The 12,566-nt window shown below is 37.3% G+C and overlaps 1 protein-coding gene across 4 annotated transcripts; it reads left to right on the top strand.

Annotated features, from left to right (window-relative positions):
* The first annotated feature begins 708 nt into the window (after positions 1 to 708).
* Positions 709 to 4,900, top strand: tnfsf14 (TNF superfamily member 14). Of its 4 annotated transcripts, none has more exons than XM_026326185.1 (6): positions 709 to 784; positions 1,159 to 1,272; positions 2,125 to 2,334; positions 3,589 to 3,622; positions 3,709 to 3,783; positions 3,912 to 4,900. In XM_026326185.1, exons 3-6 carry the CDS (start codon positions 2,143 to 2,145, stop codon positions 4,295 to 4,297), a joined length of 687 nt encoding a protein of 228 aa, XP_026181970.1. In that variant the 5' UTR covers positions 709 to 784; positions 1,159 to 1,272; positions 2,125 to 2,142; the 3' UTR covers positions 4,298 to 4,900. The 4 variants fall into 4 exon arrangements, with proteins under 4 accessions (XP_026181970.1, XP_026181974.1, XP_026181971.1 ...); XM_026326186.1 differs by having other exon boundaries at positions 735 to 784; positions 1,200 to 1,272; XM_026326188.1 differs by having other exon boundaries at positions 750 to 784; positions 1,204 to 1,272.
* Positions 4,901 to 12,566: the final 7,666 nt, after the last annotated feature.

Genomic DNA, 12,566 nt, shown 5'->3' with positions numbered 1-12,566 from the left:
CTGAGGAGCAGCCTGATAGCAACTGGTTCCTTGATCAAAGTTGAATGAGTGGAACCACTATCTGTGTCGACCAATAGCGCTCTGCATGGACTGCAGCCATATGCAAAATGGACATGAGATAGGTGATAAGGTGCAATATGCTCCTGTGGTGTGTCTATATCTGGAGTATGAAGGCTTATGCAATAAAGGTACATTTAAGATTAAGATTTTCAGAATTTCTTTCCTTTTCATATTGATTTGTGCTTTTTCTGAAGATGTATAAAAGTTCTCCTTTTATTGTTTTTGACAATATTAATTTCTCCTAACGAATACATGTCATGTCCTCTTATGTCCTATAGGGGGAGATGTGGGTAACAGCAAACTGAAAGCAGGCCATGTCCTTGATGTGGCTGTGTGAACAACATAAAAGAAGGGTGAATTCTTAGGTAATCTATTTTGATTAGTTAATGATGCTTAGGCTAAATCCCATTTAATTTCAATAGTTTACATAATCCAGCAGGTCCTTGTTCACAAGTTATTTTATTTGTAAGTGGGGTGTAGCACAAAAACGAAACGTACAATAAAACCATAAATATGACAGATCTGGGGGGGGGGGCAGACATGTTTAATAGTTTACTTTGTACTGAAGTGACAAAGAAAAACTAATATTGCATCATGACTGACTTGTCTACAAAATCAGATTGTTTCTGGATTGAGCAACATACATGTTTGCATGTGACCAGCAGCTTCCTGAAAACAGCTTCATTGTTGACGAGATGGATCTGATTTCATAGGCTGATCAAACGTGGGTATTTTTACTATGTTTCACGATTCCAGTTAATTTTGTACCAATTTGAGAGAATGCATAAATTAGCTATAGTTGATAGTTAATGAAACACAGTTGATGAGAGATCAAATTATGAATAACAGTGATAGCAAGCTCATAGTAACTTCCTATTTAGTTTATAATACACCCTGTATTATTTCATGCACCATATCATCATGATCATGCATTGGTTGGGCAAAGGGATATACAGAGAGAATCTCAGTGACAGGTAGAATTTTAAAAAAAGGGGGCATCAGCCTATTAGCCTAACTTAACTGGTTGCCAGACCATTTTTTAAATATTAGGCTAAACCTGCATTTAATTATAAAATCAATGTATATTATACATTACAGCACATCTTCTTAGGTCAATCTGAAACTGTGTATATCTAAAGACAGTAGATGGTGCACACACAACAGTAGCTACACCGCTCTGCATGTCTGCTGTGAAGGCGTTCAAGGACCACAGTGAGTATAGATCACTTGTCTTTTTTTAGGTGCTCAGTGTCCAAAATACAATTATTTTAAGATACCTGTGTCTGATGGCAGGGCTAGGGTAAATAAACTTCAGACTTTGCTACTGTTTCCTCACAACAGTATAATTAATTAACTTTGAGAGGGGCACTTTTGAATAACTTTAAAAAAGGCGAGTATGTTTAGAATCACAGTATACTGTACATATTTTTAAGCATTTAATGTACAGATACTGATCATGGAGCTATGTAGCAGGTTGATCATACAAATATACACATAATATCAATAGTAGGAAAAATATATTCTGCTTGGGAGATAAAAGGTTACAAATGATAAGTGGTTGCTATTTGAATCTTCATCTCCAAGTTGGTCTATCATTTTTGCTGTTTACAGGACTAGCCATGGAGAGTGTGTATGTGATGAGGAAGTGTGAATGGAGATATTTCTGCATTGCTATAGAGTGAAGTGGGGGGTGTAAAGGTGAAAGTACATTGCACTCGGTCTCGCACAGTAGGAGTTGCCTCTGTTTTGAGGCTTCAGTTGACAAGTTCTGTAGCTGCCATGGAAAAAGTACACTTCAGTATCATTTTGATATTTACTAAATGTCACTTAATCCACACACATGATCCACACTCTGATAGACGTTGGTGACAGATTTTAAGAGTTTGTTTTATATCTGAATACCCACGAGCCATTGATACTTGAACCAACCACAAGTGAGCCCACCCATTTTGCTTTTTTGCACGTGTTTGTTTCTCAAGTCTCTTTGGCTCTTTGGTCCCCTTGAAAGAACACCCTCCAACAAAGTCTGGGAGATACATCCACACTAAATAATTTTTCTGTTAGAAAAAGAGCACTGTAGGTATGGCACAGGATGGCTATCCCTCCGTGTTCGTGGTGGACAGTCAGAACCGGCCTCCAATACCGCCCAGGCTGAACCAGAAGCGACAGCGTACTGGGGTGGCACAGACCATACTGGTCGTGCTGGTGTGCGCGGCGTTGTGTGGGATCATCATAGAAGCCTGCTTCATCTACCGTCTCTACCAAGTTGAATCTGTGAGTATCAGCTTCATAGCTGAGACTGCATCTGCCTACAATGCTTTTCACATTTTCATTCGGTGATTTCTCAACAAATGAATGTGACAGTGCTATTTTCCATTACATTTCTCTTTGAACTAATCTCAATCTCATTTTCCTCATAAAAACTCATTCAGTTTTAACACCTTAGGGTCACTTTCAGTTTTATTTTCATATTTTTCTGACAGTTTTCTTTCGAAACCACCTTTAAATTTCCATTAGTCGTAACTTTTCTTCTTGGGAATTCTGTTTTTTTCAGCAGCAGCTTGATTTGCTTTACACTTGACACTTGTCTTTCTTGATAAATATTTTCAGCCATATTATGAAAGCAGCACACGTGTTAGTGATGTGAAAGTTACTTCAGATCTGTAAAATTTCATATTTGTGAAAAGTAATAAATCTACTAGGTAAAAATGCTATTGTCCTTAGTCACAGATTTTTATTGTAAACATTTTAGTATCACGTGCTTTGTGTCAGAAACTGTCTGCTTTACTGTCATTTTACAACCAAAGTGGAAATATTCAAAAGTCAGTGTTTATTGATTTTCCCATAGTGTCATAATGGTGTTATGGTGTGACTTGAGAAAAACCACCATCATACTGGGAGAAGCCTTACACACTTCAAAAAATTTTTTTACTACTGTATGCGTGGGAAAGTTGCTGGGTGACTCAGTAAACCAAAGGACTCTCAAGACAGAAATAAAATTGATATTTTCTTCATTATGTGAATAATAGTTTTTTTTTTTAACTGTTGAGGTTGATGATGAAATAATTTCACTATTTGGGGGAGGAGAGTGGACTAGAGATGGTGAAGTAACCTAAAGCCCTGGTTATCAATGGAAAACTCCATTGATGGCCCCTGGGAATGCTGCCTTGATGTCCCATTTTGGTGGATGGTCACTGTTTTTTTGTATCCAGTGACGCAGTTTCATGTCCTTGCCTGATGCTCAGTGTGAAGGCGGATGTCAAATGGTTAGTGTTGGGGGGAGGGGGACCTGACAAGGCATACAAGGCTATATACATATTGTATAAGCAGGGGATGGTGAAGAACAGGAAGTGGTCTATTTCCCGTAGCATCAATATAGTCTACCTTTTACCAGAAACACAGACCTGTCCTACTTTGCTCAGCAAAACGATAATATCACAAAATATCCACTAATGGCGATTGCATCTCTATGTGCACATACATGCTTGCACTCAACTAAGATGAAAACCGTTTTTATTTCCATTGCAGACCACCTCAGCATCATCCTCTAAGCTAATCGGAGGTATGTCTCATCACTTTTTATTGCAATGATAAATGCATTCACTTATTGAATCCACATTAGAGACATTATGTCTGATCCTTTGACAGATGAAGATGTTACGACTTCTCACATAAACCACCCAAGACATATTACTCCTTCCAAACCAGTTGCACATCTCACAGGTGAGATCAATGTTGATGTCCCGTCTATTACCATAAAATATTTTCAAGACAGAAAATACAAAAAAATAATAGTTATACCTTTAAACTCTGTACGTTAAAAGAATCACGTCTTGTTTTTATCTTCCCAGATGGACAAGATGTAGTTCATGGACAGCAGATCATGGCATGGAGCGTGATTGCAGACCCTATCCTCTATGAAATGGACTACATAGACAAACATCTTGTCATTCAGAAAGAAGGTTATTACTATGTCTACTCTAAGGTTTACTTCTTAGATAATGACATATTTCACCACTCTGTTGAGATGCACACAAAACTTTTATTTGGGCAAAGCGTTCCCCTCTTGCTGTCCAGGAAATACTCAAATGGATCCAACATGAAACGATCCAACAGTTACCTTGGTGGAGTATTTCACTTCAGCAAAGATGATGCCATTTTTGTAAAAGTGAGCAATGCCTCAAAAATTGTCCGCCATAAATCCATTGAGAACATCTTTGGTGCATATATGATATAAATAACACATTTGTAATTCATCCTGAAACAGCCATTTGTGATTAAAAGTGAATAAATGTAAATAGAGTTGTATATCTTCTTTTATCTTATCTTATAAAATATAATTCATCTGGGGGATTAAAGAATCTCTTTGTAAAAGCAAAACCGGAAAGAGAAGCAGGTGTGAAAACCTCTTGCGCCTCGGCTTGTATTGAAAATCAGGACTGTGCTTGAAGGTGAAAACTATATTTAAATTATGTTTGACATTGTAACAAAACTCATTTTTATATCAAGGACTTGTATATGTTTGCTTTTGTACTTTAAATATTACCCCTGATATTATCCCTATCTCCTGTCATAGATGGATTTAAAAAAAAAAAAAAGAATTGATAGCCTACACTGTTAAGTCATTCTGATCTTCATATTGCCACTGTGTAAGCATGATGCTAAAATTAAAAACATACAAACTGCAATATCACACATTACTTTTCAGTATGTAACACATACTGCATATTATTTATTTAATTTTTCAGTGGTAGAATGAATAACTGCTTTAATTATGCTGTATTTTTTGCACAGTAATGTATTCCAAAAAAAGAGAAATAAACAGGTAATAATTCAAAGATTTTGCTTCTCAAGACTTTTTTTCAGGCCATATTATTGCTGAAGTACATTCACTTCCTGCTGCATCAGGTGAGACCACTCTGGCGCCTTTGCTGAGCCATGAAAGTCTCACCCACTTAGGCCAACCACATGCCACACACTGTAGAGGAGGTATTATTTTGCACCATAATGACACATACACTTTCAGTATGTGAACCAGCTTTGAACAGGATGTGCTCATGCTTTAATATTGGCTTTACAGTGCTGCTGTGTAATCTTTAAGGTGAATGTACTACCACACTGGGCCTACTGCATAGGAACAGTAGCCCCGGTCTATATTCAGTATGATGAAATTAGTGTACTCATTTACTGTAATACATTAAATGATCATTTTCAGATTATCACTATGGTGACAAGCATTTTGACATGGGTCACTACCCTTTGAACAATGGTTTCTGCTTTGTATCTCTCATGCAGTCACTTTTACACTTTCCCTTCAACTGCGTCTATTCAAAGAAGCTACTTTTGAAGACACCCACAGACTTGTGTGTTTGTAAACTGGGTAGGAAGTGGTAGCGGGGACTGGGGGGAGGTGGAGGATGTCAGTAGCAGATAGCCTGACTCACTTTCCAACCTCAGGCATGGGGAGTGATGAATGCTGAAAATGCTCTGTAGCAGGATTTTGTGTGTCCATGTGTATGTGTGTGTGGGTGTGTGGGTGGGGGTAAGGGACCATTTTGACTGGTCCAAACTTTGTCTGATTCCTGTTTGAGGGTTGACATTTGCTTTTAGGGTTAAAGTTAAAATTCAGCTTATATTAGGGTTAGGGTAAAGAATGAGGTTAGGCATTTACTTCAGATGGTTAAAGTTAGGGTAAGGGTCTAGAGAATGCATTATGTTAATGAGTGGTTTTTGTGAGTGTCCTCACAAAGACAGAACAAAATACAAGTGTGTGTGTGTGTGTGTGTGTGTGTGTGTGTGCGCGCGCGCGCGTGCGTGTGTGTGTGGGTGTTTGGTTGGTTGGGTGTGTGTGTATACAAAGAGGTGGGTCCTAAGACTTAGACTTAGACTAAACTTTATTAATCCAGTGAAATTGCTTTGTCAAAGTAGCTCAGTTACACACAAAACATGAAAACAGAGAAAAATGCTAAAACGATAGCAAAATGAGATAAAAAGAAACACAGATAAAAATAAAATAAATATAATACACTAAGAGATATAAGATTTAGAAATGTACAAACCTACAAGGAAAATAGTAAAAATACAAATGATTTTTTTTCTCAGGTATGTAGGCTACTACAAGTTTTGTTCAAATCACTAAATCACTCTGAATTAAGAGTTTAAATTACAGTCGGGCATTTGGCTGTATATAATCTGAATATATGACTAAATACATTATTTCAAATAGTTTGCTAGGATAGTGTTGACTCAGATGGGTCGTGCAGACTCCTTGTATTGTTATGCATGCTTCTCATACATGTCTGAGTCACTTTCTTCCAGCGCTGGCTGACAGACTGTAGTAGCTGTATCAGCTGTGCGGTTTGGATTCATGAAGCTGGTTTTTTTTTTCAGCATTGCACTTTGGTCTAGACATGACTTTTACAGAGCATTTGTGTGGGATGAGAGTACTCTGTGACCGGTTATGATCTCATACAAATTTTTTGCTATACCCCATATGAAACACATTTTCCATTGATAAAGCAATGCTCTGTTGCCAGATTTCACTCAAGTGAGACACTATTAGCTTTTACACACTACTTTAGAAATAAATCACCACCTGTCAACTTTTTCACAATGTATGTATGTGGAGAAACATTTCTGAGCACTGCAAAACTGAAAGAGATGGTCGTGGTATACAGCACACAATCCATAGCTAAATGCTGTCCCCTTGTGTTGGTATCTAAAATCAAGCAATGAAAAGTGCAGTCTTGACATTTGAACTGTCTGTAATCAGTGATTCCCACTTTGGGCCCACTTTGTTGCTAAATTTATTAAAAAAAAAAAACTATTTAACAAAAAAGTGCAGTAATTCAGAGAGCATGTTACTCAGACTACACACTGAAATCATGTCAGACAATGTACACAGTCATTCTCAGTGACGTTAGCATGGAAATAACGGAAAAAGCTGATGAGGGTTTTCACAGAAGCTGCCACACAACGTGGATACACGATTGCTGTAGATCTAACTTGACATCAGGCAAGTGGAAAGCAAGAGTAGGAACAAACCAACCCATGCAGATGCCTCTAATAAATGAGAGAGAGTGGGTGGTAACTGGGTATGGCTGTTATCTGCATCTGAATTCAACGTGTGAATTCAACACCTCTCCTCAGTGTAATAGAAACCTGTGGTGACAACAGCTAATATAGTGAGCAATAAGAGATATGGGACTCTGAGATTGAGGTTGGGAAAAGAAGAGTTTTCAGAAGAAACCTCAGTTACTTGGAGTACATTTTAGCTGCGATGACTAATGACATGTTCCAGTGACCTTTTATGTTGATCTCCATTGTCATAATTTAGGTTATTGGATATATTGTTTGATCTTGTAAAACACACTTTTTTTTGTATTATGCTTTTGTCAAAATATGGAGAGCATATTCTTCGAAAGCATTCGGTAGGGAGGGTCCCACTGAGTCTTTTTGATTACTCACTCACTATCTGCAGGGTCCCACAGTAAACTCATGACCTCTCACTTTCACTTAATTTCAGGGTCTTGAAAATGAATCACAGCCAAAATCATTCATTCATTATTGTAATTTCACTTCCCCATTTTAGCTCCAGATTTAGGACTTTAAAACACATAAAATATAATAAACAATATAAAGAAAATATAGCTTTTAATCGTAACACACATTTTTTTCAAGACAACAATGATATTGGTGGGAGTCAGATGTAAAGACACAAAGGTTCCCAGAACAAATGCAACACTTTTTTTTTGAATGCATAAGACTAATAGATACACATTATCAAGGGTGTAAGCAACAACTGAAAATCACTGGCAAAACCAGATGTTCCTTTCAAAATCTTATAACGTGAAACTTTCCGCATAAACCGCGACTTGTGATTTCACATTATGTGTGTGATACAAGTAGTGAAGCAGAATCGGAGGTTAGTTCTGTCAAACCATTTCACTTTTCAATTTTAATTTTGGTCATGAATATAAAAGACTGGTAATCTGTCCTGGGGGTACCTCGCCTCTTGCAAGATTGATCAGCTGGGATTGGCCGCAGCCACAGTGTCCCTGAATTAGACTAAGCAGCTGGATGGATGAATATAGAATACTAATGTATGCAATTTTGTTAACACAATTTAATAAATTAATTCAATTTCTTAAAAGCATTTCCACAGTACCACATCTAAACAAATAAATCATATCTACATTATTTTAAACATTTTTTAACACCATCAAATATGTTCAGCTTGTACAATTTAATCTGCATATTATTGCAATTATTAATAAAAAAAAACACTGTACATACATTCAAGTGACTCAGGTGACTCAACAATTATTAACAATGAATTGTATTTAACAATTCATGTATGCTACACAATGACATGCATTTGTTGGTTATTAGCTCACCTGTCCATGAAATTTTGTTAAATACAGTAACTATATACTGCATATATTTTAGGCCCAAACAATAAATAAATACATCATAAATACTTAGCTCATAAAGTTCAAAACATATTAAAAATTAAATCAGCAAGTAGCAAATAGGAGCTGTGCAAATGACACAGTTTGACTGAAAAAAAATTAGGTTTTCTGCCAATAGATGTGGCACTTCAGAATAAGTCTACAATCTTGTGGTCAAGTACTATGTTTGAAACAAAGTAAGATTTAATCCGAATTCTTGCTTCACTGACTCATGTACTCCAGAATCACATCTGTATAAGAACAATCCAACTTCGCTTCTCTAACCTGTGAAACATACAATGGAAAATTCCTCCAAATCTACAGCATAATTCATGCAGTGTCTATAATACTATGCATTTGACTGTAAGTGTGAATTTAAGTTCCATTAAGCACAACAACAAAGAAAGAGACTTGTAGTGATGGTGTCAACCTTAGACCAATCCTGGAACTGCTACAGAGCAAACTGACTTTACTGAGCAGTTAACTGGACATTGAATCAATGTAAATTTTATTTTAGGGTGAGCTTTTCAGAAATTAACAGGGTGAGATTTTTTACCCAGCCTGTGGGCAAATGGTGGTTCAGTAGTTTGGTTATTTGGTGATCCAAAGGCATAGACAGAGGTCTGGCTGGTAATGAGAACAATAACTACAATCTACCATCTTTTCATATGACCAGGGTCACTGCATCGGTCCTATGAGCTGGACAGGTGCCCCGGAACATGCCAAGGATTTAGAACATGTACTGCATGTACTGTAGGTCAGCTGCATCTAAGGCCTGACCATGTAGATGATATCTAGGTGGGTTAAAGTGATATTAAGACATGTGGTTGATGGAGATATAGTGACCACCAGTGTCCCTCCAGCTACCAGCTCCTCTACCTTACTGAGTGTGCCGGTGCTACCTGGACTTTTAATCGAGCACTGCAGCAGGTCTTTATTGTTGTACTTCAGGCTGACTGTGTGTTCTGGTCCTTGGGGACATGAAGACAATGTCACCTGAAGATTTAAAAAGTAATATCCATCCTTTTTTATGGTCAGCCCTTTTTCATTTTCTGTCACAAGGCCACCACCTCGATCCTTTGATTCCCATTTAATTTTGTTTTTATCTGTGGGTGAACAGAAAAGCTGTTATTACCTGTGCATTTTCTTCTTAAGAATTATATTCTGATTATCTTATGATGAATGATTATTTCACACGAGACACGTGTTATCACCTCAAGTGGTACTGTAATTAGTGATGAAATTATATGTGACTATGTGGATGTGCTGTAATTATATATTTCCCTTGACCAGGACATTGACTCTATTACCAACAACTTATGAATGTATGGAAGTACTTAAAAGAGAACAGGTTTACCTTGATTAGCAGCAGTAAAGCTGAGCATTCTGCCTTTGCCCAAGAGAAGCCCAGGTTCAGTGGGGGTCTGTTGGGAGAGAAGAAAAATTCTATTAATATTAAAATTTTAACGTTAAAGATGGTGCAAGCATGACTCCCACAGTTACACACAGACCAAAATAGAGCTTTTTTTGAATACCTCCACCCTAAAAGTGAGAAAGCAATAGATCATGTACTATCATCAGGAGGAAAATAAAGAGACAACACATCAGTTTAGTGGCATTTCCCCGAATGTGGTAAAGACGTCACTGTGGTTCCTCCAAGAGGTGAGGAGCGTGGTTAGATGTGCCTGACAAACTCAGAAGAAATGGAAGCAATTAGCAATAAATCTGCCTGTGCTGCAGGATTAGTATGTCTGGAATGTTGGGATTGCAAAACATTAAAAAAAATTTAAAAAGTATGACACCTTAATCACCAAGAACATTTTTTTTCATATTGACAACACAGTCAGGCCAAGAGGTAAAGCACAAACTCTTAAGCTGTGGTTATCTTACCAAGGGTGTAATGTTTTCCTGGATTTGCTTTTTGTGTTGTGGTGCTACATCGCTACAGTTCTGAGACTGGGGAAGAAAACAGAAGCACAAAATATGCTCATAATAAATGTTACAAGAGGGTTTTGAAAAACAAAAAAAGTCAGTGAATGAATTTGATCCAACTATAGAGGGACTTTACACTTTTGCTTAGTAATCATCTTTAACATTAGACTTCTTGTTGATACATATTAAACCACTAATGCTTTGAATTTAGTATTTGTCATATTACATATATAGATATAGATATATATCTATATCTATATCTATATCTATTGGACTCAGATCAATTTAAAACAGACAAGTTTTTACTGATTGATAGTGGGGTCTATAACCAGCTGCAGACCACAGGCAGGGGAGTCTTTCTCACCAACTGTGCTACTACTCAAACCACAAGAAAGAACAGGTGCACTGCTCAGATAGTATTAACATTTATCATCCTTAGTCTGTTAATTCCTTCAGATGTATCAAGGCTATTATAAAGATGTTGTATAAGTTTACATGAAGTTTTTCTCATCAAAAATGATCACACGATATTTTAGCATTAATACATAATAACCTAAATGTATTTTAATATGTCTCACCAGGCCATCATTATGTCCAGCTGTGAAGAAAAGGGTGATGAACACAATCTGTATGATGGAAAGGATGGTGGTCCACAACAGGAGGATATGGATCAGGCAATGCTGGTTATGCTGTGGCATCGTCACTCCGACGGCAGTGCTCAGTGAAGCCTGAGGCTGGTGAGCACAGGAAGACAGATGTCAAGTGCTGATGACTGTACAAGTCCTGAGTTCCTCTGTTGTGCACCAAAGCAGTGTGCGTGTTTGCTTCCTGAGCTGTGTGTTCATGTAAAGAGGACGTTCTGATGTCTGACTATGTTCTGCTGTGCCCTGAGTATCTATACAATAAAGAAGAATTCAAATGGTACTTTCCCCTGTCTCTTACAGAAGGCAAACACTGTAAGGCTAAATTATATCTGCATTGTGGGACTGGCCCTTTTCTCCTACTCACCGCAACTTAAACAGAAAACAAGGAACAAGAATCCCTACCAGGGGAGAAGTGGAAGGAGAAAAGAACTTTGACATAAATCAATTTCAAAAATGAATCATTCAGTTCCTTACTACAATGAGTGGTGCTGGTGAACATAACATCCTTTTTGCCATTAGGGTTTTAACATTTAACAACTAAAACCAGAAATAAAATCAACATAAAGTACACTAATTTAAATAATAGTAAAATTTCTAGGCATTTGAAAATATATTCCAATAATCTATATAGCACAATAGGGACTGTTATATATCATTATTATCATTATTACCGTTATTGTTTTATGTAGCAAGAGAGTAAAATGCATAAAACAAAATGCCACAGTCTCATTAGTGGAGGAATTCACAAAATGTCATATGTTGTTTACTAATTGCACTTCTTGAAATTTCCCACTTGCACCTAAATTCTGGTTGAGGTCACTAAACATAGTTTCACTTTCTCGGTTTGTACATTGATGGGGGAAAGTTTCATGGCAGCAAAACAGGATGGGCTTTGGTTCAGGTATGTGTCATCAGACTGAAGAGCAGACATAAAGACAAGACGAAACCTGTCGGCGGCTACCTTTATGACTGGCAATGGTCAGCTAACATAATAAGAACCAACATGTCCAGACTTGCTACTGACTTTAGCTAGGACTCTGTTTCAGTTAGAAATGGCAGGCAGAACATGTGATCTGAACTGGATAGGAAAAGCAGAAATGCAAAGATTTCTGAGAGTCAGCAGTATTTACCCGTACACTTTTAAAGCATAATGAGAACTCCCTACTGTTTCTTGACCCGATGACAAACATGGTGGAAATACAGAGGGAAATTAAACGCTTTCAGCAGTGTTTGTCACTTAGTTCTGCATTTTCAAGCGATGCTCTACTTTCCAAACAAAACACCAAATCAAATGGCATAACCCTGAGTGAATCATAGTTTCACTGGAGAAGAACTTTCAAACAAAACTTTGAGTCTGTGTTTTAGCAGATGGTTGTGACAGTGGGCTGAATTGATAATGACACAAAATATTAAAAAGGCTGGAAAAACAGACCAGAATCAAAACTTTATTTTAATGGACTTAACTCGACGACCCTTCAAT

The sequence above is a fragment of the Mastacembelus armatus genome, chromosome 8 (genome assembly GCF_900324485.2).
Source record: "Mastacembelus armatus chromosome 8, fMasArm1.2, whole genome shotgun sequence".
Taxonomy (NCBI): domain Eukaryota; kingdom Metazoa; phylum Chordata; class Actinopteri; order Synbranchiformes; family Mastacembelidae; genus Mastacembelus; species Mastacembelus armatus.
The sequence above is the reverse complement of the archived record's forward strand: the minus strand, read 5'-3'. Positions and strand labels throughout refer to the sequence as shown.

What these genes read in the sequence shown, in the direction of transcription:
- tnfsf14 (XM_026326185.1), top strand. Translation starts at nt 2,143, where the DNA reads ATGGCACAGGATGGCTATCCCTCCGTGTTCGTGGTGGACAGTCAGAAC. An exon ending in ATCCTCTAAGCTAATCGGAG is followed by an intron (nt 3,623 to 3,708) that starts GTATGTCTCATC and finishes ATCCTTTGACAG; the next exon opens with ATGAAGATGTTACGACTTCT. An exon ending in ACCAGTTGCACATCTCACAG is followed by an intron (nt 3,784 to 3,911) that starts GTGAGATCAATG and finishes TTATCTTCCCAG; the next exon opens with ATGGACAAGATGTAGTTCAT.